The sequence below is a fragment of the Lycium barbarum genome, chromosome 8 (genome assembly GCF_019175385.1).
Source record: "Lycium barbarum isolate Lr01 chromosome 8, ASM1917538v2, whole genome shotgun sequence".
Classification (NCBI taxonomy): Eukaryota; Viridiplantae; Streptophyta; class Magnoliopsida; order Solanales; family Solanaceae; genus Lycium; species Lycium barbarum.
This window is the reverse complement of record NC_083344.1, coordinates 23,008,921-23,036,620: the sequence shown is the minus strand read 5'-3', so window position 1 is coordinate 23,036,620 and position 27,700 is coordinate 23,008,921. Positions and strand designations below refer to the sequence as shown.

General features: G+C 40.2%; 1 protein-coding gene and 1 non-coding gene across 2 annotated transcripts; one reads left to right on the top strand and one right to left on the bottom strand.

The window, feature by feature from the left end:
* Window positions 1-2,680: 2,680 nt before the first annotated feature.
* On the top strand, window positions 2,681-20,085 carry LOC132607758 (uncharacterized). The gene is made up of 10 exons (XM_060321840.1): window positions 2,681-2,802; window positions 11,713-11,771; window positions 13,078-13,286; window positions 13,410-13,549; window positions 13,868-14,199; window positions 14,311-14,727; window positions 15,481-15,959; window positions 16,053-17,333; window positions 18,731-18,786; window positions 19,995-20,085. Exons 1-10 carry the CDS (start codon window positions 2,681-2,683, stop codon window positions 20,083-20,085), a joined length of 3,186 nt encoding a protein of 1,061 aa, XP_060177823.1.
* On the bottom strand, window positions 13,573-13,678 carry LOC132608432 (small nucleolar RNA R71). The gene has a single exon (XR_009570355.1). It is a non-coding gene; the product is annotated as a small nucleolar RNA R71 (small nucleolar RNA).
* Window positions 20,086-27,700: the final 7,615 nt, after the last annotated feature.

Here is a 27,700-nt window from a genome sequence, read left to right as displayed (position 1 = left end):
AACGACATCAAGGTTTCTTAATTAATTCTTATACATATTTAAGTGATTTTTGGTTGGATTAATAAGGATAACAATCCCAGGATAAACAAACCCTTTGTTACTCGATCGACATACACGTGCATTGCACGTGCCGGGAAATTAGTTGAAATTTTTTACTCATGTCGTCCCTTGGGTTAATGAAGAAATGTGATAAGTGAGGACTCATGTAATCAATTTCAAATTGTTTGGGATTCAAGCATAGACATTGTTATCATCAACATCATCATGATTAGTTCATCTTAATTTAGGTGTGTAATTTTCTTTTTAAGTTGTTTGTAAAGAATGTCATGTTCGATATTTAGTAAAATTTTCATTACAATATTTTTTCATTTTGTAGACATACCTTGTAAATTACATGGTAAAGACTATGAGATTCGAGAGGCAACTTGATTATATTATGAAAATCTCTAATTTTAGTTCATAATTTTCCCTCTTCTGTCTTTCCTTTCCTCTAGAGCTATCACCCGTTCTCTGTCATTTTTTTTGTCTTGAATCCCCACATTATCCGTCTAGAGAGAATCCATTTATTTAATCAGATGGAAGTAAGAATGTAATCAGAGAAAAATGAAACACCAACTTCACCTGGATTTCCAAGACCTTTGGCCAACATTTCACTTACAGACAGTAGTGATGATCCTATATTCATGCATGATCATGATAAAGAGAAAGCTATTGAAAGGACTTTTACTGGTAAGAGGTGCAGTTTAAGAAAAAAGGCTCCCCCAGATCTCTTTGTTTCGACCCATTCGCGTTTGTCGCCACGACCACGACCAAGGTTTACAATGAATCCGCAACCGCCGTAGAAAACAAATATCAGAGGGTGAGCTTGCTCAACTCTTAATTACTTTTGCTTCTTAAGTACTTTTGCTCAATGATATTATATCTAATACTGCATGAGTGACATTCCTTTATTGTTCAAGGTTTCTTGATTTGTGAGGCTTAATAGTAAAGTATTTCTTGATGCAGATTCATAGGTTCTAGGGAAACGTCCTCAAGGTTTCTTAATTTAATTCTTATGAATATTTAAGAGGTTTTTTGGTTGGATTATAAGAATAACAATCTCAAGATAAACTAACCATGTGCTACTCGATCTACAGACACGTGCAATGAACGTATCGAGAAACAAGTTGAATATTAGCTCATGTCGTCCCTTGGGCTAATGAAGAAATGTGATAAGTGAGGATTCATGTAATCAATTTTAATTTATTAGGGATTGAGGCATAGACATTGTTATCATCAACATCATCGTGATTAGTTCCTTTAATTTAGGTGTCTTATTTTCTTTTTAAGTTATTTGTAAAGAATGTCATGTTCGATATTTAGTAGTATTTTCATTACAATATTTCTTAACTTTATATACTTACCTTGTAAATGACATGGTAAAGATTACGAGATTTGAGATACAATTTGATTATATTTTGAGAATCTCTAATTTTAGATCATAATTTTCTCTCTTTCCTTCTTTCCTTTGCTCTAGAGAAATCGTTCATTCTTTTTCATTTTTTGTGTCATGAATCCTGTATTATCCATCTTGAAAGAGCCATTTCTTTAAGCAGAAGTATGTAAGAATGTCGTCAGAGAAAAATGAAATACCACCTCCACCAGGATTTCCAAGACCTTTGCCCAACATTTCACCCACAGGCAGTATTGATAATTCTATAATCATGCATGATCATGATAAGGGCAAAGCTGGTGACAGGACTTTTCCTGGTAAGATGTAACGACCCATTTCGTCGTTACCGTAATTTTTGAGAAATTCACGACCTTGACCCCTTAAAACACCTTCGGTTCGTTATGCTCTTATAGAGGTCTCGTTGACCAAGTCAATCCCAATGTCTCAAAACTAACATTCCAACCCAAGTCCCAAAATGCACCCGAGTGCATTGAGAAACCGAACCAAATATGTACACAAGTTTTATATGACCATCCAGCCCTCTCGGAATCGATGGATTTCTGAAAAAGGTCCGTTAACCCAAAAGTCAACTTTGAGTCAACTAATTTTCACTTTAAGCCCAATTTTCACAAAATGTCACCCGAATCAAATATAAACACCTCGGGAAGCCCATCAACGATCCCCTCAGATCAAAAGGAGCTAACCAAGCTCGAGAAAAGGTTAAAAGGTCCAGAAATTCAATAATGACCAAACGGGTCGTTACATTAAGGGTACTCATTTTTTCGCCGATGCGAGGAGGTGGTTAAATATTTTCTCCGAATCAATTCGCCTTTCGAGTAACACTATTGATATTACTAACCCTGAGGCCCTTGTGGTTGCTTGCGTATTGGATAACGTTCTGGTGAATATGGGTAGGCAAGTGATCTTAGAGTAGGGGAGTTTTTTTTAGTAAGAGGGTCCGAGCTTGATGTTTCCCTCTCTTATTACCTCATTGTGCAAGCAGGCCAAGGTGCTGAGAGAGCCCACTAATTCTATGGTTAACTCTGACATTGATTTTGACCTGTTGAGGGTGAAGGGTTCGTTGGGCCGAAGTGGAAGAGGAAGATCGACACTATTGGTAAGGGTAGTGCTGGTCATGTAGAGGGAAGGGACGAGGCTGGCGCTTCACAGCCTCAGGGCCCTTTTGAACGCTTGGAGATCGAAACGATGTCGATGAAGGGTGTGTTGCTAGGGTTAGCATGACCCTCCATGGAGTCTGGTTCATCTAGTGCTGCTACTGGTGCTAGTTCTTTCGCCCAAGATGAGGTGAAGAAGTGTATCGAGATGCAGACGAAGATGCAGGAGTTCTCCACCTCATGCTTTTACGCCGTGTATGTCATGAGTAGACTAACATAAACCCTAAGAATTTTGGTCATATTCAAGTATCCAAATAAAAGAGCTCGTGGTATAAGGAGGTGAAGCCCCAGAATGATTTCAGACTTAAAAGTGTGATGATGGTGACTGGGAATAATATTTTTTGTGTGTCAAAAGAGACTATGGGCTAATGCTATATCTCATGACTATGGTAATGGGTATATGAGGTGTGTTAAAAATGATTACTATTTAAGTAAATTACGGACAAGAAATTTTTCAGGACCTAAACCGATGGGCCATGACTAGTGCCCGAGTTGGACACTCGTACGAACCTGCTAGATATAATCCGACTGATACTAAGGACAATGTAAAAGCTTGTTGTAGACTCATAATTCCATATATTAGAATGAACCTGTCTCCTGAGGAGTCACAATTAACCAAACACAACAAAATATGTAAGCCGACAAGGCTGCCACTATATGCGGGAATATCCAAAACGAACTACATCTGTATAACTGACCAAACCGTATATACAACCCACACATGTCTACAGACCTCTAAGAGTATACCAATGAAATATGACGAGTCATGGCTCCGCCGTATCCCTGAACGTGCATAAGTCTATGTCAAAAGGATCTGTACCAAAATGTTTCAAGCTCCGGAACAATGGACCTCTCCAAGCAGCTGAGCAGAAGTCCTAGCCTGGCGGATCACCAAACTGAGTATCTGTACCTGCGAGCATGAAAGACAGCCCCCGGAGAAAAGGGGTCAGTACGAATAATGTACTGAGTATGTAAGGCATAAATAACATCATTTAAAGATGTGAAAGGTAACATGGAATTGGAGGGATAACCTGTACATCTTAAAATTGTATGCACACAAGCACCTATATATACACACATAAAACATAAGTATTAGTGTTACGGAATGTGCAACCCGATCCATAAATGTTAGTGTTGTGGAGCGTACAACCCGATCCAAAAGTATATCATTTTGCCACGGAACGAACGGCCCGATCCATAAATATCATATGTTAGTGTCGAGGAACGTACGACCCGATTCATACATATCATATGTTAGAGCCGAGAAACGTACCGCCCGATCCATATATGTTAGTGTTGAGGAACGCACAGCCCGATCCATAGATGTTAGTGCTGAGAAACGTTCGGCCCGATCCATATATATACCATATGTTGGTGCCAAGGAACGTACGGCCCGATCCACATATGTTAGTGCCGAGGAACGTACGGCCCAATCCATATATATATATATATATATATATATATATATATATATATATATATATATATATATATATATATATCATATGTACATATACATAACGTAAATAACATGTATGAAAGCTTATACGAAGGCTACAAATTTATCGGAGCGACGTAAGGTCGGTAACCTCCGATTATATTATGGAATAAAAACCATCGCTCTATCTCACCTTGAAGTAACAATTATTATAAAGTGAGATCAACAACTATGAATAAAATCGAGAAAATCATGAAATAACTAAACTTTCTCATGATAACATTGAAATCATAAACTTGGAGCCTTTAAACATAAAATCATCATTATCATTGAAATCATCATAGAAACAGTCTCATCTTTAACATCATGAGAAGCTTTAAGAATCATGAAATTCTAGCTTTTGAAAACAAGGAGGTTATGGAAACATTTATGGAGTCATAACATAGGAAACATGCCTTTGAAAGAAAGGGATGAGCCTTAACATACCTGTTCAGCCTCAAACTACCTACGCTTATCCGTCCGAGCCCAGAAGTTTAAATATAAGACCATTCATACTATGATTAGTCCCATTTTTATATACTTATCCTAAGCCTTCGAAGAAATCTTTCTAGAATCTGCCGAAATTTCGGCAGCATCTCCTCTGTTTATATGCCTAGCCCAAAATTATAATTCAACAACCAACAGTAACAACAACAACACCAACATCACCCATAATATTCTCCATATCAAAATACTCCATAAACATTCCATATAGTGTTTATCCCAAATTTCCACCAACAAAAATCATTTTATAACTATTTAACAGTCCTATCTCCGTAAATAAACCAAGATTAGCATTACTAGTAAGAGGTTCATACCTTTCTCCCGATAATATTTCTATATCTTCACTCCTCCACCTTGAACATAAGCCGAAATGCGTCGCTATACGATTTTACAATCGCAACTATATGCTGTCTGGACCAGAATTCGGGGATTATACTTGAATTGAGCTTAAAATTTGATGGTTGGAGGTTGGGAGAACTCTCTAGAGTTTTTGGGAACATTTAGGGGTGTTTGGTCTGAAAATAAGGGGATAAGCCCCCTTATATAACATTTTAGAATTTGCCTGCACCGACTCAAAAACTGTTTAGCGCGTTCGCGCAAGCTTATTTTTCTGCCTGCGCGTTCGTTTAGTAAAAAGGTCATAACTCTTGATCCCGATATTTTATGAGGGATAAAGACCTATGGTTGGAGAATTCATTCGATTATCTATAACTTTCATTGTTGGTGCGTTTCCCAATTCCAAACTTATAATGGCGTTTTGGCCTCTTCAATTCAGATCATCCGAAAACGTATCCTTAAATCATCCTTTTGGAGGGCTTATGCCCATATTTGGCTTAAGGGTCCTTCTTAAGACTTGCTCAACTTCCCATTTAATACTCATATAATATAATCTTCATCCTTAATCCTTGTATGACTTTACTCTTCTTTGAGCTCATACTAAGCCGTCTATAGTCTTGGTAGCGCGAAATTTTCTGGGGTGTAACATCCTTCTCCCCTTAGAAATATTCATCCTCGAATGTCGTAGTTTGTAAACCCATGACATCATCTTTGATTCCCCAGAATGGGTATTGTCACGACCCGTCTAGGGGCCGTGACGAGTACCCGATACTTGTACCGAGCACCCCTTGTCTATCGTTTTACCTTTACCTCTTAGCAAGCCATGTAAACAGAGCCATTTGTTTTTTGAACATTAACATTAGCGGCGTCATTCTGAACATAGACTAATAAACTTTGTTATCAATTATACATCAACATTAGCATGCCAAAACACCATATATCTAACTGTACTTAACTGATTGTACATAACTGTCTACGAGCCTCTAGACGTAGTACACTTATACATAGAAAGGGCCGGGTGCTGCCGTGCCCGAATATACATACACAAAATAGTACCGCAGAAATGAGGCTCTGGAACAACTGGAGCGCTGTCAACACTGCTGGTAAGGCTCCTAAGGATCAAATCCGCCTATCTGCTGACCTGCGCGGCATGAAACGCAGCGTCCACAAGAAGGGACGTCAGTACGAATAGTGTACCGAGTATGTAAGGCATGAAAGATAACACTAGCAGTAACATAATGTATAATTAATAATGTCATGGAGTCACAGAATATAGAAGATAGAACGTATCTCATGTCATATATTATCATCTAGTATCATATCGTATTATATCTTATCTTGTCTTGTCGTAGTATATCACGTCATAGTATATCGTGTCATAGAGTGTCAGGCTATAGTATATCATTACATAGTACCTCATATCGTAGCATGGCATGTTATAGCATGTCGTGTCATAGCATAGCGTGTCATAGCATGTCTTACCATAGCATAGCATATCATAGCGTATCATAGCATAACATAGCTTGTCATATCATGTCCTGTCATAGCAGATCATAGCATATCATGTCATAGTATAGCTTACCATAGCATATCTTATCATAGCATGTCTGGTCATGACATGGTAGGTCATATCATAGCGCCGATCAATGCCGGCTCACCCACATAGCGCCGATATACACCGGCTCACCCATATATCCCGCGTCCGGGCACCCCGCATCCGGGATGATAAGCCAGCTGATCAGGTAGCAATGAAACATGTTTCCCTTCCCATTCCCCCATGTATCCCTTCCCCCCAACCCAGGTTCATATACATAGCTTGCATACATATACATGTCTTATATACATTTACTTATCTTATATACATATATATCTTTTATATACTTATACATATCTTATATACATATACATGTTATATATATATATATATATATATACATGTCTTATATACATAGACATGTTTTCTATATGTATATATCCTATAAGCACACAAGGGAGCCCAAGGAAAAATCATATAGCCATCGGAGCGGCGTAAGGCCGGTGACCTCCGATTACATTATGGAATACTCGTGATCGCTCTTGTCTCACCTCGAAGGGACGAATATTTTGAGGTGAGATGGTCAATGGAGAATAGTATTAAAGTAAACGTAGAATGAAATTGTGGGCATCATAGATGACAGTTCATAGACTTTGAAATCTTTAGAAAATAAAGTCATAGCTAGGAAATATAAATAAGATTCAAAAATTAATTTATCATTTTCATATTTACATAAGATACTTAGCTTAGTTATCTTGGTCATAGAGTCGTTCCGGTAGCACGTATCATAGGCATATCCTCTTATCTAACGTCATTGTTATCATTACCGTCATGGAAGGGTCCTCATTGGAGGAGTCATAGTACTTATCATTTGGTAACGAAATTGGGATCAAAAGTTCCCTTTGGATTCACTTCTAATAAGTCAAGCAACACTGTAAGGAAAAATCCGAGAGTAGCGGGCCCACCTCGGGCCGGATGGGGTGGCGTATGTTATTTACATATATTACGTGTCATGTCATTACTTGTGAGGGTTCTAGGGTAATCGGGTCCCACTCGTGCAAGTTCTAAGGGTTTAAGAGGTCTTTCCATTATATGCACACTTTCTAGTTCAATTCTATTGAACAAAAAGTGGAAAACTTTAGGTGCGGATTCCGGGGACTAGGGCTGTCCCCGAGGCTCGTACCCGACTTATTACAGCTAAGACATGCCATAGAAGGGAGGGTGAAGCCTTACATACCTCTTTCCGCTCCTTTTGCTATTCCAAATTCACGTCGCAATCTCGTCAAAATCTGCAAATTGGTCATGTTTACCAAAACTCTTATTAGGGTACTTAGAGTTAGAATCTTAAAGAAACATTTGGCTACCGAAATTTCGGCAGCACTTCCCCTATAAATACTCCATCCCACCAAGTTCAACTTGGCTAATTTCAATCAACAACAATCCCGGGAATTCAAATCCGGCCAAAATATCAACCACAATTCCAACAACAGCAATACTAACAACTTCCATATTCAATCAACTTACTACTTCTTCCAAAAACTTTCTAACTTTAATGAAAACAATAACAACCTCATAATCTATATTCCAACAACATCATACTAAATAAAATTGACTCATTCTCTTCCATTTTTTCACCATAACCACACGGCCACACCAACATACACACTACAACTTCTCAAAATTCATTCAACTTCCATTTTCCACATATCATTCACAGCAATAACAACCAAACACTAATTAAAATAATTGAAGCATGACTCCTACACATATATACATACACACGGCCATGTACTATATTTCTCTCCTTCATGAATTTCATCCATTTTAGCATACTACAACACATATAAACCATATATAACACATAAAACAAGATCAAAACTCACCTTTCTTCTTCAACTTCTCACTTGACTACAACTTGACAACTTGTATGATTTTGAATCTTTCTTGCTCCAACAACAACTCCACCTTGTTAATCACCCTTTACTTGGTAGAAGATGATTTTGAAGAATTTTTATCAATTTTCTTGTTGGTTTTTGATCTTGGCCGAAATGGCCTTCAAGTTTTTCTCCTCCTTTTCTTGTTCTTACTTTCTTGAAAATTCTAGAGAGTTTGATGAAAAAGATGACTTGGTCATCTCTTTATTTACTCATTAACCTTGATGTGGGCTTAATCCCACACCAAATGGACGGCCAAACAAGGCCCAAACCTTAGCCCACTTATTTTTTTTGGTTTTTTTGGGCCAACTCGGTTTGGTCCCGAGTTGGGCCTAGCCCACTGACCTTTCGATCTTAAAACGTCCATATCTTTTTGTACCGACGTCACCTGGGGACCCACGACCTATGGTTGGAAAGCTAATTCAATTATCTACAACTTCTATTTCTTGGTAATTTTCCGAATTCCAAACTTATAATACCGTTTTTTGCCCCTTGAAGTCAGATCACCCGAAAACGTTTTCTTAAAAATATTCGTTTGGAGGACTTCCACTTTGATTTGGCCCAAGGGTCCTTCTTGAGTTGTGTTTAACTTCTCACATGTGATTCATATGAATTTTCAGATGTCCCAAAAAAATCTAGATGTGTGGGTCCCACCTCAGCAATTAATCTGACGTTTAAAAATACGGGATATAACATTCTCCCCCCCTTTAGAACATTCGTCCTCGAATGTTAAACTGGCCTCATAGTGTATCATAATACTTCGGGGGAGGTCTCCTTCGTAGACATCTCACATGTCGCTTAGGTCTCTTTTATGTCGTAAGTCCATTGAGTAAGCTCCGAACGTTGGCCCCACGTTAATAAGTCCCCTTTCTGTCACGCTTTCTCCTCTTCCGTTAGTCTTGTCCGTCTCAGCCTACATGACTTTTATAGGGTTTGTAACCACTCCACACACTCTAATTTACATTGGACTACCTAGCTTCACATTCGTCTGTTGTTCCCACATTTGTGAAAATTTCAGCATATTTCCCAGGGGGTCACCCATCATGAAATTACTCCCACCTGAGCACGCTTAATCTTGAAACTTTAATGTATTTCAGTGTCTCGGTGTTAGTATTTTTACCTCCGCTTCCACGTACTACCTATATCACATAATATGGGCAAGTTGGGGTCTCGGCAATGTTCAAAACGCCCTCGTAACGCATCTTTCTCTTTTAATGACTATTTAGCCTTCGTGGTCACTAATATTCACTTCGTATTCGTGTGTATGGTTACTCTTGTCCTGAATTTTTCCCGAATTCTTTATATGTTCCATAATACAAGGGACGGTGCAAGATAAGGTAAAATCCAATTCAATTTAACATCCATATATTATAGAAAAGATACCGGAAGTGTACCTTTGAAGGATCATAAACATATTTCAAGTTAATCGGAGTTAGTATGTGAAAGTTACGGACATTTTTACCATAGAGCTTTTACGAACGTTTCAAGCAAATCCAATATCCTTTACAAACGTTGGGGACATTAAGAACTTACAGAACTCTTTCAGAACAAACTCTTTATTCTCATCTCATTATTCGATCATATAATAAGCTTGATCATCTCAGACATACTTATATTAGGAGTGAATCAGAATCATAGGCAACCTCGGGAACATATCGAACAGAGTCTCGGAATCACGGATACATATCATACCATATGAAGTAACTTATTCATTTAGTGATCATACAATAGACTCAACCATACGAAACATACTTATGACAAAAGAGAATAGACATCATAACCAAACTCGGAATCAAAGAGTAGAATTACCCCGAGGTGCGTGTCATGTCATGCCTTACTTAGCTCTAGGACATGCCAAAAGAAAGAAAGACTAAGCCTTACATACCTGTGCCACGCCTTATTAGCTATGCTTATTTATCCAAACATGTTAATCTACATTCAAGAAAGTTTATATAATCATTAGATTCATCGGCATATACTAGTCTTATTCTTTCAAATGAATTCATTTATATTCTGCTAAAATTTCGGCAGCAATTCCCCTGTAATACACCATCCCCGAGAATCTAACTCGGTCAATTTCACAACAACAAATCCGAGAATCGAACTCGGCCACATTATCAACAATAATACCAACAATTATATTCAATCGAACCGCATACGATCAAGCCAATATGGTTGCTCATATATTCAAGTATTAATCCAAAACCATTCGAACGATACTCACGAATACTTCAAGCAACTCACACAATATTTTAAACGGCCTAGCCAACTTACAACATAGTCCGAAATCTTCCAACTTCAACAAGGACAACAACAACACATTTTCCTTATTATAGATTCATAAACTATATCAAAATTCACATGTTACAATACCGTTCATACAATTATAAGAATTCATGCTAGTGTCGCATTAACCTCTTCAACAATCCTACAACGATTACAACTTCATTTCAAGCCATCAAACTTTTATTCGCATCGTCGAATCCACATCAACAACAACTAGAATATCAAATGAAATCAATTTACCATAACTTACCAAAACAACCCCTTATTCGGCCACAACAACAACATACATATTTTCATGAATTTTCATCTATTTCTATACATTACAACAACAATCTAAATACTAAGTAAATTAATCCATTGTTTCTACACCACACCACTTCCATTCGGCCAACACATATACACACATATTTCATGAATTTAATCCTTTTCTACACACTTCAACATACATAAATCATCCATAACATATAAAAGGAAATTAATTTTTACCTTTTTCCTTCAACTTCTTCACTTGACCATGGTTATGAACTTGCAAGAATAGATGTTTTTCTTGCTCCAATAGGTACTCCACTTTGCTAAGGACCTTCCAATTAGTAGGAAAATAATTTTTGGACGAATTTTTCTCAAGGTTCTTGTTGGGGCGCACATGGCCGAATGGCCTTCAACTTGGGGCTTCTCCAAGTTTCTTGATTTCTCTTAAGGAAAGAAGATGAGAAATATGTCTTATTTATCCTTCTTTTTCCATCATTTATCCTTATTTATTTTTAAGTCCCTCAAATAAAAGTTATGGACACATGGGTCTTCTCCCCTTTTCTAGAATTTTCTTAAAATAACCAATACATCCACTTGTCTTGTTGTATAAACTTTGGTCCCTTAAGTAAGAACATGGACACATGGCTATGGGCGGAGCCCACTTTTTATGTCACATGGCTGATGTGGCGTGATTTTCACACCACAATCGATACTTTTCATCTATAAGTTTTACTTGTTGTTAAGCAAGTCGTTGTGATTTTACGTGTTGTTTTGGTGTTTTTCAGGAAAAGGATCAGATTTGGCATGACAGCAGTTAAAGATGCAAAATCAGGGCGTAAACTTGGTTTACGGTCCGTATTCCACAATACGGGCCGTATTCCAGGGTCGTATTAAAGGATTCCAGAAGCAGAAAGTCAAGCTGAGGAAGATGGCAAAATACGAGCTGTGTTTACGGACCGTGTTTCAGTTTACGGCCTGTCTTCCAGCACGTGTTTAACCATTCAAGCACTGGCAGAAGAAAGGCTGAGTTGGCGAAGGTGAAAGACGATCATGCTGTTTACGGACCGTAAACCACTTTACGGTCCGTATTTCAGACAACAACTGAAAAGTTAACTTGGGCGTGAATCGTTTTACGGTCTGTAAAGTGATTTACGGACCGTATTTCATCATGACGGGACTGAAGTGAAAAATCTGTAACTTGTGTATTTTTCAAACCTTATAAATAGTCTTTGTAGGGTTTTTATTAGGGCATTCATCATATTTTTGTCTCTGAACTTAGAACAAAAACTTCTCTCTAGTTTTTGAAGATTCAAACATCAAGTATTGTCAATTCTTTTCCATTTCAAAGTAAGCAATTATGAATTCTCAAATTTCTTATTTCTTGTTCTTTGTTATGAGTAGCTAAATTCCCTTACTAGGGTTGTGAACCCAAATGATAGGTGTTTTGTAATTGGGTCTTGTGAATGATATACACATAATGGATTATTAGGGTTTAGTTATTCTTCATTCTTCATTCATAATTAATGGTTGCAAACATTAATTAAAGCCATAAACCCTAAATTTATTTGGAAAAATAATTAAGGTTGGTAAGAATAATTAACAAGAACTGAAAGCTTTAACCTTTGTTTAATAAATTCACTTAGGAATAAGAGGAATTTACTTGGCATGATTAATCGTTCTTCCTAATCACTTTCTTATATTTGGAAAAATCATAGAAAGATATAATCTTTATTTATTGGGAAATAGTAGAGATTCACATAGAGATTAAGTGCATTCATATAATGATCCATTACAAGTATATCAAGATCAATACCCATGATCATATACTCTATCTAATGGGGACACAACCTTAGTTTCTTTTACCATAAATTTCCACCAAAGCAATAGTTTAGCAATTAGTCATAGAAACAACCAACTTTTATACAAATTATCGGATTAAGACATTAGACCTAGAACTTAGCATCTACGACTTTGGTAACCTTTTCACACCATATTCTCTATGGGATTCGACCCCAACCTTGTTGGGTTACTATATATGACAACGTCCGCGTTATACCATTAATAGGTGTAATTTGAGCGTATCAAATTTTGGCGCCGTTGCCGGGGAATGCGGTTTTGAAATTACTAAATAGTGTTTGCATTGATTGAAGTCTTTTGCTTAATTCATCACATCTTGTCTGCTACTTGCGTAAATAAGGTGATCATGAATCGACATCAGCAAAATCAACGAGCTGACAACCAAGGAAATGTGGTGAACAATCAGGCGAATGAACCAGTTGATGAAAATATTTTCGCTGAATTTGTTCCGGAGGAAGACTATGCATCTCCTATTATTCAGCCTCGATTTGGAGCCACTACTGTGAAAATTGATTCCACTCTATACCAGTTGTTGAAGCTTGAGGGATATTTTCGGAACTCTACCGAGAATGACCCCCACCGTCATTTGAAGAATTTTGTGGATGTGTGTGCTAATCACATCCAGAACAATGTTTCACAAGATGCTCTTCGGTTGAGGTTATTCAAACATTCCCTAGCTGGAGAAGCAAGAACATGGTTTGAGAAGCTTCCCCGGAATTCCATTACTTCATGGGCAGAAATGACAACTGTTTTTCTCACAAAGTGGTATCCCCCTAGCAAAAGAGCTGAAATTCGTGATAAGATATATGAATTTAAGCAGCGACCGGGGGAACAACTATATGAAGCATGGGAGAGATTCAAGGAGTGTTTGCAGGACAGCCCGAATCATGGTTTTCTGGATCATATATTGATGGAGAAGTTCTATCGAGGATTAGAACCAGTGTCACAGTCAGTGGCTAATAATGCAGCTGATGGTTGTTTTATGAACAAGACCTTTCAACAAGTGACCACCATACTTAACAGGCTGACAACTCATAATCAGGCTTGGCACTCAAACAATGCTGATGTGGTACCATATGGTAGTGCTATGATCCAAAATATGGTGAGGGAGAATCAAGACACCCAGCAAACATTGGTAGCACTTGCTACAAATATTGCCTTGCTGATAAAGAAATTTGATGAAACTCAAATCAAAAAGGTAAATGTTTGTGAAGATAATACAGTCTTGCCGCAAGGGATGTACCATGCTCAAGATGGTCCGTTCCTTGAGGGGCCATCTAGGCAGGTTGAAGATGCCAACTATGTCAACAACCCTCAAGGGGGTCATAAGAGACAGAATTACCAAGGTGGCTATCAGAGTCAAAATCAATGGAGACCGCAGCAAGGCCAAGGCCAAGGTGCTTACAATAATTCTGGTAACTACAACAACAATTTTGGTAGTGGAAATCACAGGAGTTATAACAACAGCAACAATTTTGGGAACAAGAGTACAAATCCTTATATACCACCTAAAAGTGAGTCATCAGAGCAAGGTAGTTCGAAGGTTGAAGCAATGCTTGAGCAGATTCTGGCAAACCAATCTAAGTCTGACAGAACTTTATCTGGGCTGACAGAAACAGTAGGGTCCCATACAGCAGCCATTCAGAAGCTTGAGTCGCAGATGAGGGACATTTCTAGAGAGCAACACCCTCCTAAAAAGGGAGGACTTCCGAGTGACACTGTTCCAAATCCCAGAAATGGGGGAGGCGGTATAGACCGTGCGTTTGCCATCACTACTAGGAGTGGTAAAACAATACAAGGGGCTGCGGAGAGAATGATTGATCTTGAGCCGATAAATGAAGAAAATGAGGTGCAGTCTAAAGCACCCATTACTGCTGATGAGATTCCTGCTGACAAGAAGGTTCCTGAAATTCCAGAGATAGTGACGGAAGCTGATAACACAAGTAAGCAGGCTGTAAAAGGGGCCCTCCGCCCTTTGACACAACTTTTCAAATCTAAACCCCCGTTTCCTCAGAGGATGGTAAAAAATAAGGAAGATGCTAAATTTGAAAAATATTACGATCAGCTGAAGCAATTATCTCTAAATTTTCCCTTCTTGGAAGCCGTCAAGGAGATGCCCGGTTTTGCAAAATATTTGAAGGATTTGCTAACCAAGAAGAAGACGGTTCAACATGATACCGTGAGTTTGACTCACACTGTGAGTTCCATCATCTCAACCACACTTGTTCAGAAAAAGGGAGATCCTGGAGTGTTCACCATTCCTTGTTCTATTGGGCACCATGATTTTGCTCGCGCCTTGTGTGATAATGGGGTGAGTATAAATTTGATGCCCCTTGCTATATATAAACAATCATGTTTGGGGATGCCAAGGCCGACTACAATGAGATTGCAGATGACTGATAGGTCTATCAAAAGACCAATTGGGGTGGTAGATGATGTAATTGTGCGGGTTGGTGATTTTATGTTGCCCGCTGATTTTGTGATCCTTGATTGTGCTGTTGATCGGGACATTCCTATCATTCTGGGGAGACCTTTCCTTGCAACAGAGAGGGCTCTTATGGATTCAGAGAAAAATGAAATCAAGTTCCGAATCAACAATGAAGAAGTGATTTTTCAAGCTAGCAAAGGGATGAAGTTACCAAGTGCCTATGAGAGCATTTCGGTAATTGATTCAATTGATGTTGTCACTAATGCAGTAGAGTTCAAAATGGAAGAAGAAAACTTGGGTGAGGCATTGGCTGGGATTCTGATGAATTTCGATGCTGAAGATATGAAAGACTATGAGGAAACAGTTAATTCACTTGTTGGGTTGGGCTCATACATATACCAACCAAAGAAGCTGAGTCTTGATCTGGAAAATAGAACAACTCCTCCAGCAAAGCCTTCAATCATTGAGCCGCCTAGATTGGAGCTTAAACAGCTCCCATCACACTTGAGATATGAATTCCTTGGTCCCGACAACACATTACCAGTGATTGTGTCAGTTTCATTGACTGAGGAGCAGATTGTGCAACTTTTGGAGGTATTAAGAGAGTATAGGCGTGCTATTGGTTGGACCATAGCAGATATTCGAGGTATCCCATCTGGGATCTGTGAGCACAAAATCCAGTTGGAGGATGGCAGCAAACCAAGTGTAGAGCATCAGAGGCGACTAAACGAGAACATGCAAGAGGTTGTCAAGAAAGAGATAATCAAATGGCTAGATGCATGCGTGGTTTTCCCTATTGCTGATAGTAAATGGGTGAGCCCGGTCCAATGTGTTCCTAAGAAAGGCGGCATCACTGTTGTACCGAATGCTAAGAATGAGTTGATCCCGACCAGAACTGTCACAGGTTGGAGAGTTTGCATGGATTATCGCAAGCTCAACACAACCACGAGCAAAGACCATTTCCCTATGCCCTTCATTGATCAGATGTTGGATAGACTAGCAGGGCGTTCTTATTATTGTTTCCTCGATGGTTATTCAGGTTACAATCAGATCAACATTGCTCTGGAAGACCAGGAGAAAACCACGTTCACTTGTCCTTATGGGACATTTGCATTCAGCCGGATGCCTTTTGGTTTGTGTAATGCACCAGCGACTTTTCAGAGGTGCATGATGTCAATCTTCTCCGACATGGTGGAGGATTTCTTGGAGGTGTTCATGGATGATTTTTCCGTGGTGGGTGACTCACTCGATGATTGTCTTGGCCATCTGGGTCAAGTGCTAAAAAGGTGCGAAGAGACAAATCTGGTGCTGAACTGGGAGAAATGTCATTTTATGGTGAAGGAAGGAATCGTCCTCGGTCACAAAATCTCTGAAAGGGGAATCGAGGTCGATCAAGCAAAAATTGATGTGATTTCCAAACTTCCTCCACCTATCTCAGTAAAAGGTGTCCGCAGTTTCTTGGGGCATGCTGGGTTCTACAGGCGCTTCATCAAAGATTTCTCTAAGGTTGCAAATCCTTTGTGCAAGCTTCTTGAAAAAGAGGCTAAATTTGTGTTTGATGAGAAGTGCCAGAAGGCGTTTGAAGAGTTAAAAGTGCGTCTCACTACTGCTCCTATTATTATTTCTCCTGACTGGTCCCTACCATTCGAACTGATGTGTGATGCTAGTTGTTTAGCAATAGGTGCTGTGCTTGGGCAGAGGCACAATAAAATTATGCACCCTATCTATTATGCTAGCAGAACGCTGAATGCTGCACAGATGAATTACACAGTGACAGAGCAAGAGTTGTTTGCCATTGTGTTTGCTTTCGAAAAATTTCGGGCCTACTTATTGGGGTCCAAAGTTGTGGTTTATACTGATCATGCAGCCTTGAGATACCTCATGGAAAAGAAGGAAGCAAAGCCGCGACTGATCAGATGGGTGCTACTGCTACAAGAGTTCAATTTTGAGGTAAAAGACCGAAAGGGCACTGAAAACCAGGTGGCTGACCATCTCTCTCGGCTTGAAGAAGCTGAGAGACCGTCTGATGAGCTTGATATAGATGATGCGTTTCCAGATGAGAGGGTGTTGGCAGTGTCAAATGAGGTAGCACCATGGTATGCTGATTTTGCAAACTATTTGGTAACAGGTATAGTTCCCGATGATATCAAAACTTACCAAAAGAAGAAATTCTTGCGGGATGCTCGGCAGTATTATTGGGATGAGCCTTATTTGTTCCGCACATGCGCTGATAACAACATTCGGCGTTGTGTCTCAGAAAGTGAAGTGATGGATATTCTAAAGGCATGCCATGACTCTCCTGTAGGGGGTCATCATAGCGGAAACCGGACTGCAGCCAAGGTACTTGAGTGCGGCTATTACTGGCCGACTATTTTTCATGATGCTAATCTATTGGTGCGGTCCTGTGATCAGTGTCAAAGGCAAGGGAATATAGGCAGAAGGCAAGAGATGCCTATGAATTTTGTTTTGGAGGTGGAAGTGTTCGATTGCTAGGGAATCGACTTTATGGGACCGTTTGTGAGTTCTGGTGGAATGAAATACATCTTGGTAGCTGTGGATTATGTGTCCAAATGGGTTGAGGCGGTGGCTTTACCCAATAATGAGGTCAAAGGTGTTATGGGGTTCCTTAAGAAAAACATATTTACTCGTTTTGGTACTCCGAGGGCGATAATCAGCGATGGTGGATCCCACTTTTGCAATAAAGCGTTTGCGGGACTGATGGAGAAATATGGTGTGAAGCATAGGGTGGCAACGCCTTATCACCCTTAAACAAGTGGACAGGTGGAAGTGTCCAATAGGGAAATTAAAAGTATTCTAGCAAAGACAGTGAATGCCAATAGAACTGATTGGGCCCGAAAGCTCGATGACGCTCTATGGGCATACCGGACTGCTTTCAAGACTCCAATTGGGACTTCACCCTTCAAGCTTGTATTCAGGAAAGCTTGTCATTTGCCGGTTGAACTCGAACACAAGGCTATGTGGGCGCTAAAGAAGCTGAACATGAATTGGGAGGAAGCAACCAAGCTGCGGTTGTTTCAATTGAATGAGATGGATGAATTTTGCGACCAGGCTTATGAGAGTGCAGCCCTTTATAAAGAAAGGATGAAGCAGTACCATGACAAGAAAATTCTGAAGCGAGAGTTCTACAAGGGTGACTCTGTATTACTGTTTAACTCTCGACTGAAGTTGCTACCGGGTAAACTCAAATCCAGGTGGTCTGGTCCGTTTGAGGTGGTAGATACCTCACCTCATGGCGCGGTTGAATTGAAGTCCGGAGATGGTACTCAGACATTTAAGGTAAATGGGCAGAGATTGAAGCACTACCACGGAATGGTCTCGGAAGGTAGGATTGTTGATCGCTACAGGTTGAAACACCTGGGAACAAACAATGAGCTGGTGTACCAAGACAAGGAGTGATTGGTTACCACCGTCGTGCCGCGACGTTAAATCAAGCGCTTCTTGGGAGACAACCCAAGTGTAATGTTTATTTTTTTCGTTATTGTTATTCGTACATATAGGGTAATGGTTGTTTTGGTGCAGGAAGATATGACAGAAAAATTGTGCTGAATTGCAGGTAAGTCCAATTGTCAAACACTGTTCCGCAACAGTGCAAAAGACGCCTGAAGTTTACGGACCGTATTTCATAATACGGCTCGTAAACCAGGTCGTCTTTAACAATGCTGCAAAACAGTGAGCAAGGTAATGAACATGTTGGTTTACGATCAGATTTACGGACCGTATTATGAAATACGGTCCGTCCTACATGGTCGTAAACCAACATCAGACACTACAGTGTACTGTCCACCATAATACCTCTAAAGACGGGACGTAAATCCATTTACGGACCGTATTTAGAACAAAAAAAAAACGCAGCAGTTAAATAAAACGGACACACCTATTCAAATGCCCTCCATTATTTCTCCTTACACCACGATTCCCCTCCATCTTCACATTTTTCATTTTCTTCCATCCCCACAATTTCCCACCATTGAACCCATCACCTTCCATTCTCCTCACCACCATAAATTCACCAACCCCACTCACCAACTGACCTATCTTACCACACAATCGTATCCCTTTCTGCCCCTGCCCTAGGGTTAAATTCGTTGGTAATTCAAGTGTTTTCTCTCAAAATCTGTGCATACAGTTGTCACGTAGTTCTTCATAAAAAAAAAGGTATGATTGGTTTTCCTTATTCTTCTACATCTGTGAGTTTGAACTTAGTGGTAAGTGATTGTTTAGACTGGGTTTGTGAAATTCTACATTTAATACCTTGGTTAATGATCTTGTGGGGGATAAATATGTTTAATCCTTTCCAATTCTTGTGGGTCAGTGTTAATTACACCCAAATGGGTTGGAGGGCATTCCATACTTCGAATTCAAAATTTGTAGTTTTGGTCTGCCCACCAATGGCTTGACTCTGCGAGAATTATGAAAATTGGTAGAAAATAGGTGAAGTCTGAGTAACCTAAGCCCCGAACACAATGTGAAACCACGATGAGCAATGAAAGTTTGAAATCAAAAAGTGTCTATCTGTGGTGCGTAACACGACCTCACTTTACGGACCGTATTACAAATTACGGTCCGTATTTAAGGTTAACAAGGAACAACATGTTATCGACAAAACTGCCCAGTTTACGATTACACTTTACGGACCGTAAACTGGTTTACGGTCCGTCTGTTGTGCTTACGCCCACTGACAGAACAAATATTTGGAGCAGTCTAATGGTCTTACTTTTGATCTGATGGTCGATGGTTACTAATACGCTGTGTCTTTTGCAGGAATGGGTCACAAAAGGAAATCAACGAAAGAGGGGGCACACAGCACGGGCAACAGGAAGAAGGCGTGCTCGGGTTCCAGATTAATAAATGAATCTTCCGATTCGGAAGGGGAACATTCGGGGTCCGAGTACGCCGAGGTTATACCTCCACCCAAAGTCAGGGGGGCCCCCGCCCAAGCTACAGTGGCAATCACATCTACGCTGCCCCCAACTATGACCCCGTCTAAATCTACATCGGAAGCCTCTCAGTCTGAGGGGGGGAATTCGGACGCGGAAGCATCAAGCAGGGGAGCTGCTACCCAAACTACACCAGAGAGTGACTCAGCAGGGTTTAATGAGGACAGTGATTCAGTTGCTGATACGCCGCCTGAGGGTCGCAAGCTGGTCATCAGGACAAAACGATTAGATGAAGAGATGTTGCGGTTCTCAATAAAGGGGTCGAAGGAGTTATATGATCAATGGATGGCCGGGACAGGGCCTAGTGGACAGCCGCTGCGGAAAATATTTGAAGAACGGCGGCTGATTTTCGATGGTATTTCAGCTCATCCACAGCTGGATGAAACCATCAAAGGGTACAAGTTAGATGCATTCACTCATGAGCCGGGAGAGTATGCTCCGCATATTGTTCGGGAGTTCTATGCTTCATATGGGGCTGTCCTAATGTCAATGAAGAAGCGGAATCTTGCTTGGCATCAGATTCCCATGCTGGAAAATGTGACGATCCGGAACTCCCTCGTCGATATTTCCTCTACCGCCATCAACAAGGTCCTGTTTGGTGATGATTTTGTGGCTCCTACTGACCTGAGCCTGTTCTTAGACAAACGAGACAGGAAGGACAAGAAATCCGTCAGGGAATGGACTGCGGTGCTTATTACATCTGAGCCACATGAGCAAAAATGGACTAATGATGGCAAGGTCAAGATCACTAAAAGCTGTTTGTCCACCGAGGCTAAATTTTGGTGGACCTTGATGCGGTACAGGATCACCCCCACTCAGGCAGATAATACTCTGTCCACTAGTCAGGCAGTCACTATTGCGTCTTTCATGTCCAGGTACCTGATGAATATTGGGGAGATGATAGCTGAGGAGCTGCATATGCGGGAACACAAGCCCAATCAGAACATGGTATTTCCTTGTCTTATCACAGCATTGTGTCGCCAGGCCAAGATAATTCTGCTTCCAGAGTGGGACTGTCACGACCCAACCCCGTGGGCCGCGACTGGCACCCTAGCTGGGTACCCGTACATACCTACCTGACCGAATTTCGTATCGTACAGATTTTTTTTTGAAACAAAAATTACAAAAGTAGGCCGATACAACTACGGCACGCGCGCAAACATATATATATCTGAACATACAGAAACATACGGATAAGCCGACAAGGCTAACATACAGACGAAACCCGTAACCCACACATCTATCTACAGGCCTCTACAGACATACAGAGTCATATGACGGGATAGGGCCCCGCCGTACCTAGAATATCCATACATACAGAGTATACAGAAGACGGGAGATATATACCAAAAATATACGCTCCGGATTAAATGAGCTCTTCAAAACAGCTGAATCAGAAACCTACGCTGGCGGCGTATCACCTGGTGCGTCGGTACCTGCGGGCATGTAGCGCAGCCCCCGAAGAACGGGGGTCAGTACGAAAAATGTACCGAGTATGTAAAGCAGAACATAACAGATATAAACATAGTCCGAACCGGAGTCACAGAAATATAACGAACAGAACCATAAATCAGACTGACGGACAGAGTCATGATCCAGACAGACATACAGAATCGTGTTCTTTACAGATAAACATAATCATGGTTCGGACAGACAGACGGAATCATAATACGGACAGATGAGCAGAATCAGAATCCATACGGACATACAGACATAGTCGTAATTCAGACGGACAGACAGAAGTATGTCGGACAGAATTATGCATGCAGAGTAGCACAGAGTCATACAGAATCATACAGAGGCATGTGCTTATATAAATACAGATGGCAGACGCATACATTCATACAGATCCCGGCCCTGTCTGGGGGCGCGGTAACAGAACCCGGCCCTCTTAGTACGGGACGCGGTGGACAGACAGAATCAGATCAGATCATATGCCATCCTGGTCGCCATCCCCATACACAAATCATAATGTCATACAGACATACAGATCCCGGCCCGTACGCCGAGGGACGCGGTGAACAATGCAGAGAAATATGCACGATAACAGAACCTGGCCCGGGTCGCAGTGAAAGAATGCATTGAGACAGACACGAACCGATAAATGAGAAACTACTTACATACAGACTCAACATACAGACTCGATCAACCTGAAGGGTGCCAAATGGCGAGTCAAATCATAGTATCCAGATAGTATGCATAGTACGAGTCTACATCCTAGTCGGGAAGGCACGACAGATTATTATCAGAATCAGAATCTCAGATGTTCAAAAAATCATTTCTTATAAATCGCACAAAAATGGTTATATCATACACAAAATAGTAGTCCAAAGATGTTTAGAGAAAATCGGACAAAACGGAAATATTTAAAATTTTACAGAAGATATCGGGCCTTGTGGGCCCGCCTCGGACCAACTCGAGGCTACATAGGTAAATTATTGCTAATAGACCTTATGAGGTCATCCATAGTCGTTTGGAAGTGTTCCGACTCCGTTTGGGGAAGTTTTGTACAAAAATTCACTTTAAAGGCAATTTGTAAGAAAGTAGCTTCAATTGAATTGAAGGAATTGGAGCAGTTTTCCGTCCCGAATTCCGGGGAACGGAGTCGTACTTAAGGCTCGCGGCCGAGCCTATCACATCCAGAACATGCCTAGGAACATAGGGAAATGCTTCACATACCTCGATGACGCGTTACGCTCGCTTGACGTCAATCCAAATTTCGTCCAAAATCTGGAAATGGTCAAGTTTACCATTTGGTTAGTTTCAAACTTTCAATATTCCAACTTTACACATACTTGCCTACCGAAATTTCGGCAGCATTTCCTCTGTATATACGACATCCCCGAGACTTAGCTCGGCTCAATTCATCAACACAACAACCCATAAATGACATCAAAACATCAATGGACATTAAAACATACACTAAGGCATCATTAGCCATCTTTCGACATAACGAAACATTTTTCGTTTCAAACTTGCATTTCCAAACCAAACTTATTATTTTCATATCCATTATCCATCAAAATCATTACGACATACACCAGAGGCATCCATACCATTTTCACATAATATTCATAAGATACACAAACATTCCAACTTTCCATTAAATCACTACTTTTTCCAATCTTTTCCTAACTTTCAACATACAAGTTCATAACACATTTCCATCTTCCAAATTCATCAACAATAATCATAATTTGCCTCTTGATCCCTTCGTTTCCATTTTTACATAAATCATAACAAAGTTGCATACTTTCCTACAACAACTTGATAACCATTTTTCCAAAACAATAAAGATTGTTATCTTTTCCATTCACTTCACCATAACATACTTAATATACAAACAAGATCAAATTCATACTCCATCAACACATGACCATACCACACGGCCACCTCCTACATTCTTCAATTTTCACTAATTCATTCCACTTTCATTTCTAATATAATTTCTATCATAACAACAACTAGAATACATCATAGAAATTCAACTCATTACATCAATACATCAACACACACACGGCCACTTTCCAACAAACACACCCACTTTGCAAACTTCCATATTTTCACAAATTCTATTCATTTCTACATTCCACAACATAAACAAAGCTCCATAACATAATAAAAAGGGATGGATTCTTACCTTTTCCCAACTCTTCCACTTGCCACAATTGGTTGTTTCTTGCCACAATAATTATACCAACTTGAAGAGCACCTTGAGCTTAGTAGAAATTTTAAAAGAGATGAATTTTTTTGAATCAAGATTGAAGCTTGGAAATTTTTTTTCTTTTCTTTTCTTTCTTTCTCTCTTGGAGCCGAAACCCCCTCAAGTTTCTTGCTTTGTTTTGTTCTTGCTCTTTCTTGAACATTCTTGATATTTATCCACTATAAATGATTAATATATCACAAATTAATTTTCATGGGGTTGGGCCCCTCCCTTGGCCGGTTGGGCCTCTCCCATTTGGGCCTTACTTATCATTTTTTTTTTAGCCTAAAATGGTTGGTTACATATTGTAATTCATGGGGCAAGTTTCCAAAATTCCAATTTTGCCCTTGGCCTCCTTCCGTAATTCCACACCAACGTATTCATAACCTACACATTCATACCAAGAAATGTCCAATAGTGGCCTTATTCATCACAAGTCCATTTATCTTGAATTTTTCGAATAAGCGAAAATGTCGGATGTAACAGGGACGATACCCTCCCAGCTGTGCATGTAGGGGATTGGAGGAAAAATAAGGTGATAAACAAGAGAGATCGGGAGGCAGATCTGTCCGGTGAGGACGACGACACTCAGCTGGAGTTGAGTCCGAACCGTGCTTATGGGACTGATCCAGTAGGGGTCGAGTTTGATGCTGCTACTACTAGGCCTGAGGCTCCCATGACAGCGATTCCAGAGACAGTCTTTTCACAGGCTGATGCAGCCACATTGGGTATTTCTGAGGCACGACCTCCTCCACCGCATCCGGCCACACAAGGTCCTCCTTCGGGGTCTGCCACTGCTGCGGCGACAGCCGAGCCGGTTGATCCAGAACTGGCACTGCTTCACTTCAGCCCTGCTAACTATAGCCAGATTGCAGTCAAAGCAGTGCAGACTGAAAGGCAAGTAGACAAAATATTGAAACAGTTCCGGCCGAAAGTGGTGAAAATAGTGCAGCAACTGGTCACTGAGGCAACCACAGAGATCCGTGCAGAGTTTGAGAAAAAGCACGACGTGTATCAGGCTCGACTAGACAGCTTTGAGGCGAGATTGATCACTCGAGAGCAGACCGCACCCGGTGGGGAGTCTAGTTCTTTGAGGAGTGAGTTGGAGAAGCTGAAAAAGGAGCTTGAAACACTCAAGATGCACGGGATGGTAGCCCCACCAGTACCACAGGCTATTTTTCCTAGTACGTTTAAGGTGCTGGATTTGCTTGATTCTGAGGAGGAGACGGAGGCGGCGGAACCTTTTGTTCGTAGTACTGGAAAGAGGGTCAATGAGTCATCTGAGGACCCGGAGGAGTTGGCCAGGAGATTAAAAAAGAATGAAAAGAAGGATCTGCAGCAGGCAATCTTTTAGTCATTGGTTGAGCCGCAGCGCCAACCTGGAGAGTCATCAACTCAGCCGTCGGATGTAGCGGGCCGGCCATGAGATATTCACGGCATTCAGGTACTTTCTTGCTCCCTTGTTCTTATAGTTGAAGCACTGAGGCAGTGCTTGATTTTTTCGTTGGGGGTGGGACTTATTGATAGTAGGGTAGTGTAAATATGTGTTTAGGAACCCCCTCAGTTTTTCTTTGCCAGAATTCTTTTCCTGAGGGGTTTTATTTGTGTTGAAACTGGCATGTTTAGGATGTTACTTAGATTGATTAGAGTAATTTTGTTTTATTTTGTACTACTTGGTAACTAATGGCATGTATGGTGGTTTGTGGGAAATTTTGGACCTCCCCCTCGAAAATTTGAAAAATGCATACTTAGAATAGGATTGAGTAACATGATTGATTCTTTTTATGACATGATCGTTGTTGGGGTATTGTGTGTGATAAATGACTACTTGGGAGGTGACATGTGTAAACATAATTGTCCTTATTCCAATGTGTGTGTGAGCCGTTAGTATGACTCTGTTTATGCATGTATAATCTAGAACTTGCCCGGTTGGTCTTGTATGAAATCCGAAAGTTAGTTTGGGTGTGAGATGATCTTAGGCCTTCTTTGTGAAATAGTCACTTTGCCTAAACAAGCCTTGCCAAAAGCTTAAATACCCCTAGTTTCCCTTTTTGAGCCTTTTGACATTTTTCTTGGCTAGCCAATTATGAAACCTTACCCTTTTTGCAATTAATTCATCTTCGCACCCGTTCCCTCCTTGATGCTACTAGTTAGAAGAGGCAAAATGCCTAAGTTGGGGGTGAATTAAAATGTGGAGTAGATGTTAAAAAAATAAAATAAAATAAGTTGGGGGTGGTGGAGTTTGCTAGTGGAGACTCAATGTGGTAGTTGCATGTATACATATATATTCAGGAAATTGGAACACAAAAAGAGTTGTAAGTCTAGGAATGAAACCACATCGAGGTTGAAAACTTGAAAAAAAAAATAAAAAAAATATGGGGGGTTGGAAAGAAAAGAGGCGAATCATGGTGAAGAGATGTCGTAGTGTCAAGGAGGGTGAGTCACTAATATCCAAAAAGTACCCTACTCGTCCCTAAGCCTACATTACAAGCCAAAACAAGTCCTAATGTAATCACAACCGAACGAGCCTAGGATGAAAACATAGAAAATAAGGGCAAGCCTATGGTATTTGCATGTGTAAATATGAATTCTTTGTGAGTGTGAGTGTTTTTCTCTTCTTCTTCGTCTTCATCCCATTCTTGTTGTATATATGTGTGGTGGGACATTCCTTGGTCTATGTGAGGGCATGAGGATGAAAATTGAGCAAAATAAAGTGATCGCCTAAAGTAATGTTTGTGCGCACAATAATATGCCCGATAATGTAATGTCATTCATTGAAGCTTTGTTGTTAGTCGTCATATTATTGAGTTGTGCATATTGCTTTAAAAGTAGAAAGTTGGGGTGGTCGTTTAAACGAAAACATGCATGCTGGTAGTTCCGAGTCAAAACCGATGTAGACATTTTTATTCTGTGAAATCTAGGTGTTAGATTGAGTTGTTGCGTGGTATGGATTGCTTGAGGACAAGCAAATACTTTAAGTTGGGTGTGTTGATGTGGCGTGATTTTCACACCACAATCGATACTTTTCATCTATAAGTTTTACTTGTTGTTAAGCAAGTCGTTGTGATTTTACGTGTTTTTTTTGGTGTTTTTCAGGAAAAGGATCAGATTTGGCATGACAGCAGTTAAAGATGCAAAATCAGGGCGTAAACTTGGTTTACGGTCCGTATTCCACAATACGGGCCGTATTCCAGGGTCATATTAAAGGATTCCAGAAGCAGAAAGTCAAGCTGAGGAAGATGGCAAAATACGAGCTGTGTTTACGGACCGTGTTTCAGTTTACGGCCCGTCTTCCAGCACGTGTTTAACCATTCAAGCACTGGCAGAAGAAAGGCTGAGTTGGCGAAGGTGAAAGACGATCATGCTGTTTACGGACCGTAAACCACTTTACGGTCCGTATTTCAGACAACAACTGAAAAGTTAACTTGGGCGTGAATCGTTTTACGGTCCGTAAAGTGATTTACGGACCGTATTTCATCATGACGGGACTGAAGTGAAAAATCTGTAACTTGTGTATTTTCCAAATCTTATAAATAGTCTTTGTAGGGTTTTTATTAGGGCATTCATCATATTTTTGTCTCTGAACTTAGAACAAAAACTTCTCTCTAGTTTTTGAAGATTCAAACATCAAGTATTGTCAATTCTTTTCCATTTCAAAGTAAGCAATTATGAATTCTCAAATTTCTTATTTCTTGTTCTTTGTTATGAGTAGCTAAATTCCCTTACTAGGGTTGTGAACCCAAATGATAGGTGTTTTGTAATTGGGTCTTGTGAATGATATACACATAATGGATTATTAGGGTTTAGTTATTCTTCATTCTTCATTC

Bases quoted from the DNA above. Each gene is read 5' to 3' on its own strand.
- LOC132607758 (XM_060321840.1), top strand. From the start codon at position 2,681: ATGGAGTCTGGTTCATCTAGTGCTGCTACTGGTGCTAGTTCTTTCGCC. The intron at 13,550-13,867 runs GTATCCCCCTAG...ACCATATGGTAG, and splicing joins ACTGTTTTTCTCACAAAGTG to TGCTATGATCCAAAATATGG. The intron at 17,334-18,730 runs GTAACAGGTATA...TCGTACATATAG, and splicing joins CTGATTTTGCAAACTATTTG to GGTAATGGTTGTTTTGGTGC.